This window comes from Lytechinus pictus, chromosome 12 (genome assembly GCF_037042905.1).
Source record: "Lytechinus pictus isolate F3 Inbred chromosome 12, Lp3.0, whole genome shotgun sequence".
In the NCBI taxonomy this organism is placed as follows: domain Eukaryota; kingdom Metazoa; phylum Echinodermata; class Echinoidea; order Temnopleuroida; family Toxopneustidae; genus Lytechinus; species Lytechinus pictus.
In genome coordinates, this window is record NC_087256.1 from 29,409,175 (window position 1) to 29,426,017 (window position 16,843).

Sequence of the window (16,843 nt, forward strand, 5' to 3'; positions counted from 1 at the left end):
AAGCCCCATATTGAAAAGCCTCTCTCCTCTGTCAATGTTCCGGACGAGCTTCAATTCGGGTTCCAGGCAGGAAAATCGTGTACTCTAACTTTTCTAACCCTAGCTCATGGAGCATTTTTACCCAATATTTTTTAGAGTGTAATAGTTACACCACTGGCGTGTAGAAAGAGGGGAAACGAAAAAAAAGTAAGGAAATTTTGTTGAAATGTTATATTTTCTGAATATTGTGTCAAAATCTTTCTCCAAATTATTTATTTTATTTAGAAAGGTGCATTTGGGGCCTATTCGCTTTGCTAGCTCATAAAATTTCAGAAGTTTTGCCCAATACGCCATTTTTGCCCCTCAAATTTATTATTTTCTCCTTGCGCCACTTTGTAACAAAGTGAATCAGGCCGGATGACAAGGGAGAGAGAAGGTGTCGTTTTCCGTATAGCACAAACTTTAAGGCCAATATAAAAACGGTTACAATTCGTAATTCCAAAGGTTCGTTTTTCCGAAGGTTCGTTATTCCAAAGGTTCGTAATTCCGAAGGTTCGTTTTTCCGAAGGTTCGTTATTCCGAAGGTTCGTAATTCCGAAACACGTAAATTTCTTATACCTCGATGTTCGTTAATCCGAAAACGAAAAAGGGTTCGTTAATCCGGAGATTTGTGGCGTTATTTAGAAGGTTCGTCAGTCCGAAAACGAAATAAGGTTCGTTATTCCAAAGGTTCGTAAGTCCGAAAACGAAATAAGGTTCGTTATTCCGAAGGTTCGTTCATCCGAAAACGAAATAAGGTTCGTTGTTCCAAGGTTCGTCAGTCCGAAAACGAAATAAGGTTCGTTGTTCCAAGGTTCGTCAGTCCGAAAACGAAATAAGGTTCGTTATTCCGAAGGTCCGATTATCCGAAAACGATATAAGGGTCTTTGTTCCGAAGGTTCGTCAGTCCGAAAACGAAATAAGGTTCGTTATTCCGAAGGTTCTATAATCCGAAAACGAAATAAGGTTCGTTGTTCCGAAGGTTCGTTAATTCGAAAACGAAATAAGGTTCGTTGTTCCGAAGGTTCGTTTATCCGAAAAAGAAATAAGGTTCGTTGTTTCGAAGGTTCGCTAATCCGAAAAATAAGGTTCTTTTTTCCGAAGGTTCGTTAATTCGAGAATGAAATAATCGCCGGTGAAGCCGGGAAAATGGGAAGGGTAAGCGTAGTGGAGGGGGTGGAAACACCGTTGCTGTTCAATTGTTATGAGGATGGGAAGGAAAAATGAAGGGCGGCGGAGCAAAGACTTTTTAAATTGATTTCTGTTTATGGTATGATAAGTATTTAGGCTTTATTTTTCGCGAGAGTGTGTAACGAGAAAAATTTCCAAAGCTGATGTTGTAAAACTCGTTTTTGGTCAATTATTTCTAAAGGGCATCCTTGGGAGGTGTTGCGAACGTGAATCGTAAGCTCAAATTTTTGGACATATCAATAAGAAATGAAAATAAAACATTCTGAGCAGTTTTTGCAATCATTAAAAAGATGTGCATCTAACTGAAGAATTAAAAAGAGCGCGAAGTGTGAGCTGAAATATACTGACCAAAAAAAAAGGAACCTGTTAAGAATTGCGTTTAGTGTCCCATGGATAGGATACATCCATGGGCGTAAATCTGTCCCCAAAGGAAGGGGGACCAGGGGCTGGAAACTTTGACGAGCAAAGAAAAAAAAGGTTATCACCGAAAATTTAAGTTCATTTTAACCAAAAGCAATTTGTGAAGCAAAAAAAAGGGCATTCGCCCAAAATGTAAGGTCATTTAGTCCAAAATACATGAATTATTTCGATTGTGAATGATGTATTTCTCCATAATAACAGACCAAAAGTAGTAGGGGGCATTTCATATTGTGTACCCCCTGCTATTTTGGGTAGGGGGACGCGTCCCCCTGTCCCCCCCCCCCCCGGGATTTCCGCCCATGTATGTAGCTATGCTAATTTGGAGTATGGGAGGAATAGGATTGAATGACATGAACACATAATCTTTAAATATGACCACATGAGTATGTTCTCCCAAATAATTTGATATCATAGTTATGTGGTACATGTTAACGCTTGGATGACCAAGAAGTTTTTTTTTGCAGTGATGTATATTTTGATTTGCGCCAAATTAAGGCATGATTGCAATAATGAATCCAGACGTCATGATGTCATAATCCTACAAGGGTTACATTAAAATCCATTTCAAAACACCTTTTCTGTAATTTACATTATAATTGTTTAATAAACACATTTTATTATCAATTCTCAGGTTGATTTCATTGAAAATGGATTAAAAAATATGTTTACTTACTCATGAAGGATTTTGACATCACTGGTATCTGGATTCATTCATTGCAGTCATGCCTTTCTTTGGTGCAAGTCAACACTTAGTTACATCACTGCAAAGAATACCTACTGGCTTCTGATTATTCACTTAGCGTGAAGACATACCACATAAATATGGTATCAAATTATTTGGGAGAATATATTCTTTCCAGCCATGTATATCGATTATGCGTCCATTACATATTTTTTCCTTAAATTGGGGATTTGTGAGGCGTCAATTCTTTTTTTACTCATACGGTATATAACACATTTCATGCTATACTTTCAACCACTTTCTGTAATAGAACTTCAGTGATAATATTCAAATGAAAAAAGAGTGTTTCTAATAGCAGCATTTTTAGTAAATTTGCATTAGGCCCTGTAGCATATAATATACAGTTGGGGCCAGAAGTTTACTTACACCCGGGAAATAAAAAAAAAGTTGACACTTGCCAAACATCTTAAAATTTACTGTATCTTATAAAATGTTTGTGCTATCATGACGAATTCGATATCAAACATATGAGTATTTTTTTTACTCACACGGTAGTTGCATAAGTACACCTTTTTAAAGCCCGGTCCCACTGCACTTATTACGGATGCAAAGCGGATGTAAAACGGGAAAAAAAATCTTGCCATCCGTTGGAATACGCTATACACCGTTGTGTTCTGAATGCATACGTGCTACATACGCTCTATCCATCGAGCATCCGTCCACTGTGATTTCATCCGCGCAAACAGCTTTGAGCTGCACAAAACTTATAGAGTGGATGAACTTTCCGCCGGTACGAAGTCCGCAACTTATACGAGCAACAAACGTTCCATGTCCGTTATCATCGGTTAACCGTCCGCTGTATCCTCCATGCATCCTCTTGACATCCTCGCTACTCGCTACACAAATCCACTGAAGCTGAACAGCGGAAAGAGGGAGGAAAGACAAGGTACATGGAACGTCTATACATCGTTAGTAGCACGGAAATAGAATGGATGTAAGCGTATGCATGTCGTAAATAAAGTATTCAAATCAAACCCCCGCTAACCACTTCGGAGCAGTCATCCACTTCCATCCGTTTTCATCCACAAGGTTTCCGATGGACAACCGTTTAACATCCGCGCTACATACAACCCACGTCCGTTTTTTCGTTATGTTTTCGCAATTTTTGTTGTTGTTGCTAATTTTGTCAATTTCTAGAGCGGATGAAAACGGATGGAGCCATCTGCGAAATTTTGCTCGTCCGCTGTGTCCTTCATGAATACGTTATGTATCCGTCGGCCAGTGGGACCAGGCCTTTATATAACGCGGTTAAATGACTTTGAAAACGAGATTTATGAAAAAATAAATCTTGAATCTGATATGCATACGGGAAATTCGTATTTATTACGGCTGAAATATCTGTACGAACAGATAAATAATCAGTTTAGTGTTTTCTCGAATTGCCATTTTGTATTTGCCCTTACCGACGAATTACAGTTAAATTAAATTGTACAACAATCTAAGTTGGTATGATGATTACGGAGAGTCTGGGGTTATATTTATTTATTTATTTATTATTTATTCGGCACTTCAAACATATTTAAGATAATTTACAAAGCAATATCGAACATTACATAAAATGACATAAAAATCATACAGGTACGTGCAATATTTGATAGCAGTTTGTCCAGTGCATCAGTTGGTGGCCAGGGAAGAGGAGAGCAAACTTAATCACTGTGACCTAATGGTCCCTCCGCCCAACCAACCGATGCACTGGATATACTGGTAAAATTTGCATGAAAATAATCGCATCAGAAAATGAATAGGGATTATCAAATTGAAAATGATTGCACTAAATGTAAATGTAGATGTCCAATTTCAACTAAATGTTATATTCAAAGGGGTCTAAGGATAAGGTAATCAGTGTATAGGAAAATAAATGTAGAACTGAAATTTAGGAATATATCATAATAACCAAAATGAAGGTAATTATTAATGCATATACATTTATAACATCTTTATATTGGAACTGAAAGTTGATAATTATGGCACTAAAAATACTGAAAATTAAAGGATGAATATACTGTGATAATGTAATGACCATGACTCTTCAAACAGAGTATAGATGACGATGGCAAGAAAGCATAAAAAAGCATAACAGTGATAAAAGAAAATAATTAATATAGACATACATGTATATGAAATCTTCCTTAATAAGTGCAAAATATAACTGAACTAAACATAGACTTGGATTTATTGATTTGAAAAATGTCTTCATCAGATTTACATGCATTACTAACTAAATGGGGTCATGAGAAGAGATGTGAGATTTAAGACTGTTTTTCCAATTGTCATAGCTTACCAGTATAACGTCATTACGTAATCCAACAGGCAATCCGTCCCAAAGAATAGGAAATAAAAATAAGGCCGTATTAGCAAGTCGCTTTGTGCGAGCTCTAAGATGCCGAAAACGGAGGTCATCCAGACGCCTTGTAACCACATGGATGTTATCTCGAACATCGTCACAAGAAGTGAGACGGAGAAGGGACTTTACTACAAAGGTTATGATAATGTAATCACGACGAGACTTAAGACTTTGCCAGTTAAGCAATTGAAGTCGATTTTGGTAAGACATTTGTTACCTTTGTTGCTTCAGAATGAGACGGGTTGCCCGGCGTTGGATGCTTTCTAACCTATCTGACAAACAGTTATTGTAAGGATTCCAGGCAGGTAAACCATACACGAGTATCGGGAGGACCAATGATTTGTACAGGGCAAAAATGGCAGAGGGTGACAGACCAGACGAAAGAGAGGTAAGTAAACCCAGTACCCTGTTTGCACGGGAGATGACATAAGTTACATGACTATCCCAGGAAAGTTTGTGATTCAGTACTATCCCGAGATACTTCATTTCACTCACTACCTCGATTGGGTCTACATTCACAAGGTAAGAAGGAACACCAACATCTTTCCTCATTAATCCTGCTATTCGCATTACTTTAGTTTTCTTCGCATTAAGTTCCATTCTGTTTTTTAAACACCATTTCGATATTCTGTTCAAGTCACATTGGAGAGCATGGCAGTCATCAGTACTTCTTATTGGACGATATATTAATGTGTCATCTGCAAATAGAGCACAATTGGATGACACATAGTCCGGGATGTCATTGATGAAGAGATTGAAAAACAGGGGGCCCACTATGCTTCCCTGGGGCACCCCTGAAGGCACACTGCCCCATTGAGAGAAGGTACCTCTAAAGATGACACGCTGTTGACGACCACACAAAAACGATTTGATCCAGTGCCACAGAGTACCACATATGTTGTACTGCAGAGATAATTTGTTGAGAAGGATATCATGTGGTATTTTATCGAAAGCTCGTGAAAAATCAAGGGAGATCACATCTACCGGACAAGAAGAAGGACCTTCTAGACAATGCATCCATTCATTAGTAAGATGCAAAACTTGAGTTACACATGACTTTCCTCTCTGAAAACCATGCTGCACACTGGTGATTGGACAAGAACTATTACAGTGACTCTGAATGGCTGTCGCAACAAGAGATTCCATGATCTTGCTGGCTAAAGATGTCAATGCAACCGGGCGGTAATTTGGTGGACAGCTTTTATCTCCGGATTTGAAGACAGGAGTGATATTACCAGATTTCCAAGAGGTTGGAACTTTACCCAAGGCCAGTGATGTACTGAATATACGTTGCAGGATGTGGCATGACACAATGGCAGTTTCCTTCAGGAGCACAGCTGATAAGCCATCAGGACCAGGAGCTTTATTTGTCTGGAGAGAAACTAATTTCTGGTAAATATCGGTAACAGAGATGTCGAAAGATTGCAGTGACGTGATGGGAAAGTCACACTTTGGAGGTTCATGAGGAACTATGCTCGGCTCTGTGAATGACTTCTGGAAGCAACAAAGGAATTGACTCGCGATATCAGCAGGATTGCTAACAACGTGATTTTCGACGACGATCACAGGAGGGGGTAAATTTCTCTTACGTTCTCTCACGAAGGCAAAGAATCGCTTACGGTTGTCAGGAAGCAGGAATAGATTATTAACATATTGCCAGTAAGCTGCCTTGATTTCATATTTCACAAGGTTTCGCGCTTCTTTGAAGAGGCACCAGTCAGCAAGTAAGTTGGACCGTTGAGCTCTAACAAACAGTTTACGTTTCTTGCAGATCATATGCTTTATTTCCTTAGAGATCCATGGCTTATATTTCCTGGTTCTCATTCGAGATCTGGGAATAGCATCTTTAGAAGCAGCTTCAAAGATGTCTAAAAATCCCTCCCACGAGGCATTTACATCTTCGGGATCGATGAAGAGGTTCCATGGTACAAGCTGCAACAGTCGATTCATATGCTTAAAGTCAGCTTTCGGAATGTTGAGAAATTCACGAAGCACCGACTTAGGAGCGAAGGATTTATGGGAAATAATCTTAAATACGATTCCATGATGATCACTAGGAACTGGGTTGGGACAGACAGATGCCTCCACGAAGAGGTCAGAACGATTGGTGAACACATGATCGATCAGGGTACCAGATGAAGGGTCGTTCTTGGAAGGACGGGTAATAGCACTGACAAGCTGACACAGTTCCATGGTGTTGCATATGGAGAGAAGCTGTGATGAATCGTTGGAGGAATTATCAAACAGGTCAACATTGAGATCTCAATGTGAGGATAATACCATCGTAATTGATTGAGATCCTCTGGATGTTGTCAATGTGGTTTTGAAGTACCTCCCAGTATTGGGCGTTAGAGTTTGGAGGACGGTATAAAGATAACAGTAGCCACTTTTTATGCCGGAGAAGAAATTCAATGCTTAACAACTCCAGGTCAGGGTGTTCCAGGTTTTCCAATCTCCTAGGATAAAGGATGTCATCGATGGCAGTCAATACCCCTCCACCAGTCTTGTTCAATCTATCCTTACGAAATAGAACATAATTAGATGGAAACCCAAGTTCAACATCCTCGCAAGCAGGATTCAGCCAGCTTTCAACAATGCATATTATTTCTGAATGGTCAGTAGCCAAGTGCGCTAATAAATTTGGCATTTTATGTCGAAGGGAACGTGCATTAAACACAAGTCCAGTCACGTGACCATTTGGATGATCATGATAATTTACGACATGATTAGCAGTAGAGTTTTGACGAGTAGATGGACCAGGATTTGTAGCTATATCTCCAGACTGAAGAAGCAGTCGGAAAGTTGCAGTGGAGTTGGCATAATAATTAACAGGTAAACCACTATGCTTGTTTCTGGTAGGAATATACCTCACTGAAGAAGATAATTCATAGCATGAAGGTTATATCGGGTAGAATTCCTGATGAACCAGAATAGTAAGGATTAGGGTTATTAAAGGGGAATCCAACCCAAATAAAAACTTGTTTTTATAAGGAAAAGAAAATTCAGACAAGTTGATAGGTGAAAGTTTGAACAATATTGGACAAACAACAAGAAAGTTATGAATCTTTAAAAGTTGTAAATATGGGTAATCACTATACCCATGGAGACTTCAAATTGGCCGCATATGGGATGTCATAGTGATGTAAGGCAAGGACTACTCTTCCATGTACTCCAATACATATTATGGCTAAAATGTCATTTTCCCCAAAAGTTTTATTTCAAATTATATTTTTCTTTCATGAGGACATAAAACAATATACTACCTGGGTTATATTTAGATTACTGCCCCAGGGGAATAGGTACTTACAAGAAAACCACAAATCCCTGATAATAAAGTACATGGCCTATGGGAAAGTTGTCCTTGCCCCTTGTCATAATTTACTTACCCAGTTGCCAATTTGAAATCTACATAGTATTAGTGATCTCAATTTTAAAGCAGCTATAACTTTCTTATTGCTTGTCCGATTTCTTTCAGACTTTCACCATTCTGTTTAATTTATTTTTCTCCTTCCCAAAACAACATTTTATGGCCAAGGCTGGGTTCCCCTTTAAGCCACAGAACTCCATTGTTGTCCAGAGAAGACACACTACCTACTAATCCAGATATACAAAAGAGGGTCCAAGAGCTTAATTCCTCAGGTGAGTGAACTTGAACATGTTAACAGACTGAGAAGCTCACATGGAATTGAAGATATGGGACCACAGTCTACACAATCCAGAATGACTCGGTGATTGCTTCCCTTTAGTTTGAGCTACGATCAGCCATCTATCTTCCTACTTTCAGACAAAAATGTCACTTCTACGATCACCACTTGATCTTGAATACTTGAATATTCAATAATATTGAAGAAGGATTCAGATGTCTCTTGAAGAGGACGTTGGCTTTCCAATAAAAGATCCTACTTGACCACTCTTGCACTTCTGTCCTTCAGATAGATTGACTAGTTGACAAAGCTTTCGACATAAAAAAACTTCATCCGATGACTATTATGACTATCAAGTGTTCAATATTAGATTGATAAAAATGATAATCTAATTTAGACTTCAAGGCAGACATCTGCTTCTTGTATTAATAATTCCTCAAAATGTTCGCTCCCCCATCATACGCAGGTTGACTTGGTCTACAAACCCTCCTTCCAAATGTCATCCTATTAAAATTTTCCCTTCTCTCAATTTCTTATCACTTTCTCATCTGTTTTTCTGCTGTCTGCTTACCCCGTCTTCTCCTCCCCCTCCTTCTACTTTTACTACTACTACTACTACTACTACTACTACTACTACTACTACTACTACTACTACTACTTCTACTTCTACTACTACTACTACTACTACTACTACTACTTCTACTACTACTACTACTACTATTACTTCTCCCCCTCCTCCCTCTTCTTCTCCTCATTCTCCATCCCCTGTTTCTTCTTATTCTCCTCCTCAGTCTTCTTCTTCTCCCTCAGTTTTTCTTCATCTTCTTCTTTGTCTTCTTCTTCTTCTCCTCCTCCTCATTCTTCTTCTCTTCCTCCTCTTTCTTCTTCTTCTTCTTCTTCATCTTCTTCTTTTCTCCCTCTTCCTCTTCTTCCATGATTACGTCAACATATCTATTGTATTTTGGGGGTTTATAGGGAATATCCCTTTTTTTCACCATTGTACAATATTTTTCGTAACTCTCTCATTTAATTATGATATCTATATTATTTCTGAAAGACTTCTTTAAAAAAGTGGAAGATGCTAGCGCCATACAAGAATTTCTTCTTGACTGTCTGGTTGGTCACATTTATAGTTATGTCTGGTTCAGTCAAACCTGACCTCAATAATTTCTATAGCCTACCTATTTTGATCTGAAAGCAAATGGCCCAATATCGATTCCCAATGATATGAGATTGAATCCAAAAGGTCGTAGAAAAGAAAATATTTTATGATACAGTCATACCAACGAAACCGACTCCAAAACCGACCGATAATATACCATTCAAAATAATGTAACAAAGCTTACATCGGTCACAATCGTTTTTGTTTGTCAGACTGCGATGGTGTGTCTTAGATTCTTTTAGCAACTTTCTTTTGACATTGTGCTGATCCTTTCAGCATATTTTTATTTGAAATATTATTTTTCTTAACTGAAAATCAGGCTCAGTATATTCAAGGATATTCTGATTGAATCCCATTTATCAGAACTTTGTTGAAATGATGCTCTTTCATCTAATGACGAATATTAAAGATTTGAAAATGCATAGTAAATGGAATCGTGCTTTCGATCACAATGATTGATCCATTAATAGTCTAAAATATAGGGGTTTTTATCTATTTTTATTTTCTTCAAAAGTAATTACAAAATATAACTTGAAATGAAACTGTGGCCTTCCCCTTCCTGCCTTTATTTACTTGGTGAAGGATTAAATCACAAAATGCATTCGTTAAAAAAAAAAGTTTGCTCATTCTGTCACTGATGCTGCTGATGTTGATAATGGGTTAAAAAAAGCAGTTTGAAGGTGACGAGGTTTCTCTGATAAGCGAAGTTTTGCCAGAGTTCAATAAAAAGAAGAACTTCATATAAAGTGACTAGTTGACAAAGCTTTCGACAGAAAAAAACTTCATCCGATGACTATTATGACTATCAAGTGTTCATGAAATGTTTGTATTAAATCAATATATTTTGCGATGACATCTCACACAATATATTGATTTAACCCATTTATACGGAACCAATGATAACTTGATTGACGGCAATAACCCTAGACATACTATCATCGACAATGAAATAAATATTGACGAGATATGTTCTTCCTTCTCATTATATATTGGCGAGATCGTTGAGGCAGCGAGACGAGCAGATAGAGGTGACCATTGCAGCTTTTGGTTTTTAGGACACAACCCCTTTGCCACCTGTTGAAAAGCGTAACATCTTTGTCTTTCTGAGGAATATAAGAGTTGAACACAACACTGTTTTCAAATTTGGATTGACGTTGGATGACACTCTTTCTGCACCATGTTCACCGATTTTGTCATCCTCAGAATGACTATTGGTTGTTTGGCGACTGTCTTTGGGATACCTGGTAACCTGGTAATTGTAGGCGTCTTTACGCGTCAGGGTATCAAAAATGCCACAGATATCACCTTCATCGCCCTTGCCGTCGTCGACCTCATCGCCAGTATCATCAGCGGGATGAAGATCGTCATGGTGTTTTACCACGATGAGCATCCATGGGCGTGCTTCATCGAAGTCGTTGCAGCGAGATCTGCGCTCTATGCTGGACTGTTTCTCACAATCTGGATTGCCGTGTATAGGTATCAAGCAGTGTGTAGGCCTTTCAATAAGCGAATTGGAAGGCGATCTGCTACCTTGATCGCCATTGGGTGTGCCGTAGTCGCTTTCGTGCTCCATATCCCATTCTTTTTCATCACCACCTCAGTCAAACTCGGCAGTGAGTACGGATGCAATGTCTACGGCAACACTCCCTGGGGCCGGGATGTTTACGCCAAAACACAGGCCATTGTATTTTGTGTTTCTGCATTGGCCATTTCAGTCTTGTACGTTCGGATCTACAACTTCATACGTGCTCATCAGATAATTCGTCAGAAACTGACGATCGGATCTGCCTTCGTTGGTCGAGATCTAGCTAAAACTGTGAATGACAAGACACTGCCAACACCATCAGCGATTCCCAGCGTGTCAGCTACTTGTGCAACTGTCGCGAGTACATCAGAACCTGATGACACCAACAGGCAGATGACGGCCCATTATTCTTTGTCATACAATAACGAACTAGGATCTGACATTTGTGATAGCCAACAAAAGCCCGTTGTGAAAACGATGTCAAATGCTGAAGATGCTGTCGAGTTAAGAATACTCAAGAAATCTGCGTCAAATATTAACATTAATACAGAATCGAGAAATGACCAGACTTCCTTTCAAGAAAATGAATCCGTACCTGCAATCTCAAATACGAAAAGACTTTTTGCCATCAGCAAGAAGAAAAGCCAAACATTGACGACTGACACGAAGTCAATCAAAGACACTGGAAAAGCTCCACATCACCCTACCAATGATAAAACGAAACCATCATCGAGCAAGCTTCAGAACACCCAATCCGACCATAAGACCACTAAGGTCGTCATCATCATTACTGTCATATTCTTCATCCTCTGGCTACCTAATATCATCATCGACCAGGTTCCTTTTCATCAGCTCAACAGAGTGAAAGCAGTCATCATCTACACCTTCTATCAAATCAAATATATCAGCCATATCACCAATGTGTTTGTATATTCATTCACCTACCGGCGATTTAGGCAGACGTGCTGCAAAATCTTTCACAGTCAGTAGGCAGATCCTCAAGTAGCTTTTTTCATCCAAGTGATATTCATGACTAGAGATGTTTAGAATATATTTAATGAGCTGGGTGCGAACCAAAACACCTGTTTTTATTCGGCCATTGCTGTTCTAAACTTGTATCAGATTTCATGATTCTGGTATCATTGTAAAGAAGAAGAAGAATCCTTCTTTCATGTCGTGTGTTTAAATTTATATAACAATGTTGTAATGTAGGTGAAACTTTTGATCTAAAGCATGCTACAAAATAATTATTTTCACCTGTCAAAAGTTGTTGATTTTACACTTTATTTTGTTTGAGCCCAAATGATTTTAGATCATGATGAAGCTGAATATGTATGCTTTAAAACATTTTAAAAAAATTAGCAGCTTAAAAACAAGAATACTGCACTTTGATTGTTCAAAGAGACTGCACACCAACTTAAATTCCAACCATTCCCACACTGAGCCCTCCAAGGTCACACTCACCACGTGGCAATCAAATTACCCGCGTCTGTTGTTTTGTGAACCTTATCCAGCCAATCAGAACTATGGATTTCATGCTACTCCAAGATTTTATAAACCTCGTCTTGTAACTTGGCGGGAAAAGTCTGATCTTGTCCCGATTAAAAAGTGCCACATATCAAGAGTGACATTGTAAGAATTAGTACAGAATTTCAGCTTTCTGGAGATATAGATATCATTGAGGCTCAAAACTAAAAATTGTAGCAAAATTTGCAAAAGAAAATAGAGGAAGAGAATTCAGTTTTGAATAAATTTTATACAAATATTGTATACAAAATCAAATGACCAATATGAAAGAGTAACATTTACTCTATCTGATGGTGCAATCATATTTAATTCGACTTGAGGTTAAAGTAGGTAAATTGCAAGGAGGGGGATTCGGCCACGAGATGATTTGGAGGAATCTGTCCTATTCGCTCATTAGCATAGGGACATGCGGTCTGACTGTTCATTGATATAAATTCTTGTTTCTAAAATTAAGTCGGGATTAATGAGTAATTTGTATTATACTGTTATGTGATGATAAGACATATTTTCACATATTCAATATCATATAAATACATAATCAATACTTAATCAATACTTCTACAGGAAGTATACCAGCTCGATCCAACTTTCATAAGAAAGTATTTCTCATTGTCTCTATAGTTTCTTTCCAAACATTCAGGCCACTTTACGACCACTACACAAATTGACCAGGAAAATAGTAAATTTGTATGGACTGATGAACATGATCAAGCATTTGAGAAAATTAAGGAATTCACATGCCACATTTGGTAGATTTTCCTTGTATAGTGATACTTCTAGAACAGGTTCTTATTTGACTCAAACTGTTCAAGGTAAGGAAAGAATCATTGGATTTTATTCCAAAGTCTTACCAAATGCATGCCAGAGATACAGTGTTACTGAATTATAATTATTTGGACTCTTGATTAATGGTTGTGAATTTGATGCATTTGTTGATCATAGCTCAATAGTACAAATCATGAAATCAAAAGAAGAACATTGCAATAAACGCTTACAGAAGCTAATAATGAAATTGTCAGAGTATTCATTCAAAATTAGTTACAAGAAGGGATCAGAATTAGTTTTGGCGGACTTTCTTTCTCGCGCACCACGCGAAGATGATGTAGAAATCGACAATGTAGTTCCAATGGCATATAGTCTCTTTTCAGAAGAAGACTTACTTGAAAGTGATTATTCACTTAACCCTGTACAACCCGCAGAGCGAACTGTTACTAGGGCTTATGCCAAGAAGATGGGAATTTCAGTCCTAGATTTGTTTCCAAAGAAACTTTCAGATACCATATTATATTATAGGATTTGCCTAGATCTCAGTCTCAGTATTACATTCCATATGGTCAGACTGAACTGAATAGTGATCCACCTGTTCAACCTAGTACTAGTAGACAGAATATTAAATGTTCAAGTCGAACCAAGATTAGTTGACAAGAATAGAAAATCTTCTCTAGATGATAATTATAGGGATGTACCAAGTGATTTGTACACACCTCCTAGACCACTTACTACTAAAGTGAATAATGTAGTAGCCGGACATGTTCCGAAACAACAAGAGGTAGACAAAATTATGGAGGTAATCAAGAGAAAGATTATTAGGGATTACAATTTGCCAATTGATATGAGAACTTTGAAGACCGAACAAGAACCATCACCATTTTATCGCATTCTATAAGCCAGTCTATGACTATTTGGCTTATGATATATTGCCAAGTGACAAGAAAGCAGCTAGAGCTGTACAAACCAAGTCAGAGCAATACATTTTGTGTGGTGGTCTTTTGTTTCGTTTATTCTTTCATGACAATGACGACGATTACACCTTACAACTTGCTATCCCAGAATCTTTGACAGGCACGATCATATCACAGTTTCATGACAATCTTCTTCTTCAACCTACACTGACTGCCTCCTTCAATCCTGAAGATTCTTGCAGTATTATAGTACCGGGGGCCGGCAGGTGCAATACACCGGGTGAACACCCTACTCTTTGACGAATAGTTTATTGGTTTTAACGTGCATAGGTTGTGACTCTCCTATACACGGGACCAACATTTGCGTCCTTTCCGATGGACGGAGTGTTTTCCAACTGCATTCACACCTGCACTGAATACAGTGGTGAGGCACGCTATCACACAACGCTATAGCATCATATTTTTTTGTTAGACGCGTTTCGGCATGAGCGGGACTCGAACCCCTCACGTTGAGATCTATGCGCTTTAACCGACTGAGCTACGCTGCATCCTGCCTCCAAGGAACTATGCGTATGTACTTGACTATTCTATTTCCCAAATATGTTTGAGAGGATAAGTAATTATGTTAAAGCGTGTCTTAGATGTCAACAGTTTCGTGGTAAACCAGACAAAGTCAGACCCTTTCATACTCGAGTCCCAGACTCATACCGACCATTTGGTAGGATTAGCTTATTATAGGCTTCAAATCTATGCCAAATTCAATCACAGGCTACAAACATTATTTTGATGGTTGTATGTGATGTGATAACTCGATTTGTGCACCTTTGAAGACTTTAGATGCAAAGACTATCTGTGAAGCTTTGATTCAGAAAGTTATCTGTGTATTTGGACCACCCTTTTGCATTGTAACTGATGCAGCCGCATCATTGACAGGCAAGTTATTGACGTTGTTGTGCGATACACTTCAGATAGAGAAGAAGGTAATTAGCGTAGATAATATAGCTTGCATGTTGAAAGACATATCCGTACACTTTTACTGTTCTTGAAAGTGAATTTGAACCAATTTGGAAATGATTGGGTTAGATGTATTTCAACTACATGCTATGCTTACAATTCATTCTCATCAGCTCAATTAGGGAATCACAGCCCTTACGATTTAGTGTTTGGACGGGAACCTCCCAACTTGTTGACTTTCAATCCTATGAAAGGATTATTCCAGACCTATGAGGAATATGTAGACCATCTTAAGAAGAAATTCCAACAAATTTATAGAACCATGCTTTCATTGCAAATGAAGCAACAAGATAGACAGAACTCAAACATTTCGCAGAAGCTAAGTAAGAGCCCAATCTACTCAGTAGGACAATATTATTAGTCTATTTGTATAAACCAAGCTCTTCTTCCCTGACAGCAAACTCCAAGAAGATTGCTGCTGAATGGTGTGGACCTTTGGTAATCCACGAGGTACTAGACAGAACTCATTATATTCTGGCCACACTACAGGGAGAAATCTTAAGAGATGTGTTTAATTACAATAGGCTTAAACCCTGCTTTGTAAGAGCATCCAATGAAAAGAAAAATATCACTCATATCCAAAAGTTGAAACAAGCACTAGGTGAAAACCAAACACAGAATGACAAAGAAAGCTCTGAAAAAGAGACAGTACAATTCATCAATGAAAATGATGAAATTTTGTCAAGGTGTGATTGTGAACAAATCATGTGCTATCAACAAGCAGAACCAATTGATGAGAGTCTATACACTTCATCTATGATAGATAATCAAGGTACAGCTACCCCTAGAAAACTGACACAGGAAGAGTTAAGGAAACAAATTGACTTATTGTTGACTGCCCCTACCAGTGATATTATGACTCTTCAGAGAGGACGATTAAGTCAGGACACTTGAAAATTCTGGTATCATTTGACAAACCACAGGTTGATAACAAAAAACCTGGTAGACAGGTGAATTTTTGGTGGAATATAGATATGTACCCAGATCATGAACAGTTGATTTCATAGAGTTTTGTTTGATAGGATTATACCAGTAACAGGCACTTCTAAGAGGATGTTGCAGAATTTGTATATGTAATTTGATGTGTGAAATTGATAAAGGTTTAGATATCATGTCTAAGTTTTAGAGTTTTTCTCTGTTTAACATATTGTATTTAGTATGCATCAAGACATTGATAATTTGCTTTTAGATCATTATATATTAAAATGATTGTTAAAAGTTTAAAAGCACTTGTTGGAGACCCGTTTTGAAAATTTATGACGTAGGAAAATTTTGTCTTATATGACGTTAACTTGAACGAGTAAGGTTTGGATTATACATTATTCTGTGTTTGCACTTCTTTTATATGAAATAAAATTGGTCTAGATTTGCATAGAGTATATCCAATATCTTGAGCGCCCTTGTTTATTTCCGAAATCATAAAAGTGGGATAATTTATTGATTGGATTGGAAATTATTGATATATGTTCTGATAGAACAGTAAATTTGATATTTTGTGTTTTAATGATTGGTGAATTTTATTATGTATACCTTGTTTAATTGAATATATTTTATATTGCTTATATCATGACTGA

General features: G+C 37.9%; 1 protein-coding gene and 1 pseudogene across 1 annotated transcript; both read left to right on the top strand.

The window, feature by feature from the left end:
• Positions 1-10,698: 10,698 nt before the first annotated feature.
• Positions 10,699-12,036, top strand: LOC135153070 (uncharacterized). The gene has a single exon (XM_064107229.1). The coding sequence runs from the start codon at positions 10,699-10,701 to the stop codon at positions 12,034-12,036; it is 1,338 nt and encodes a 445-aa protein (XP_063963299.1).
• Positions 12,037-12,364: 328 nt separating this feature from the next.
• On the top strand, positions 12,365-16,346 carry LOC135156095 (uncharacterized; annotated as a pseudogene).
• Positions 16,347-16,843: the final 497 nt, after the last annotated feature.

What these genes read in the sequence shown, in the direction of transcription:
- LOC135153070 (XM_064107229.1), top strand. Translation starts at nt 10,699, where the DNA reads ATGTTCACCGATTTTGTCATCCTCAGAATGACTATTGGTTGTTTGGCG.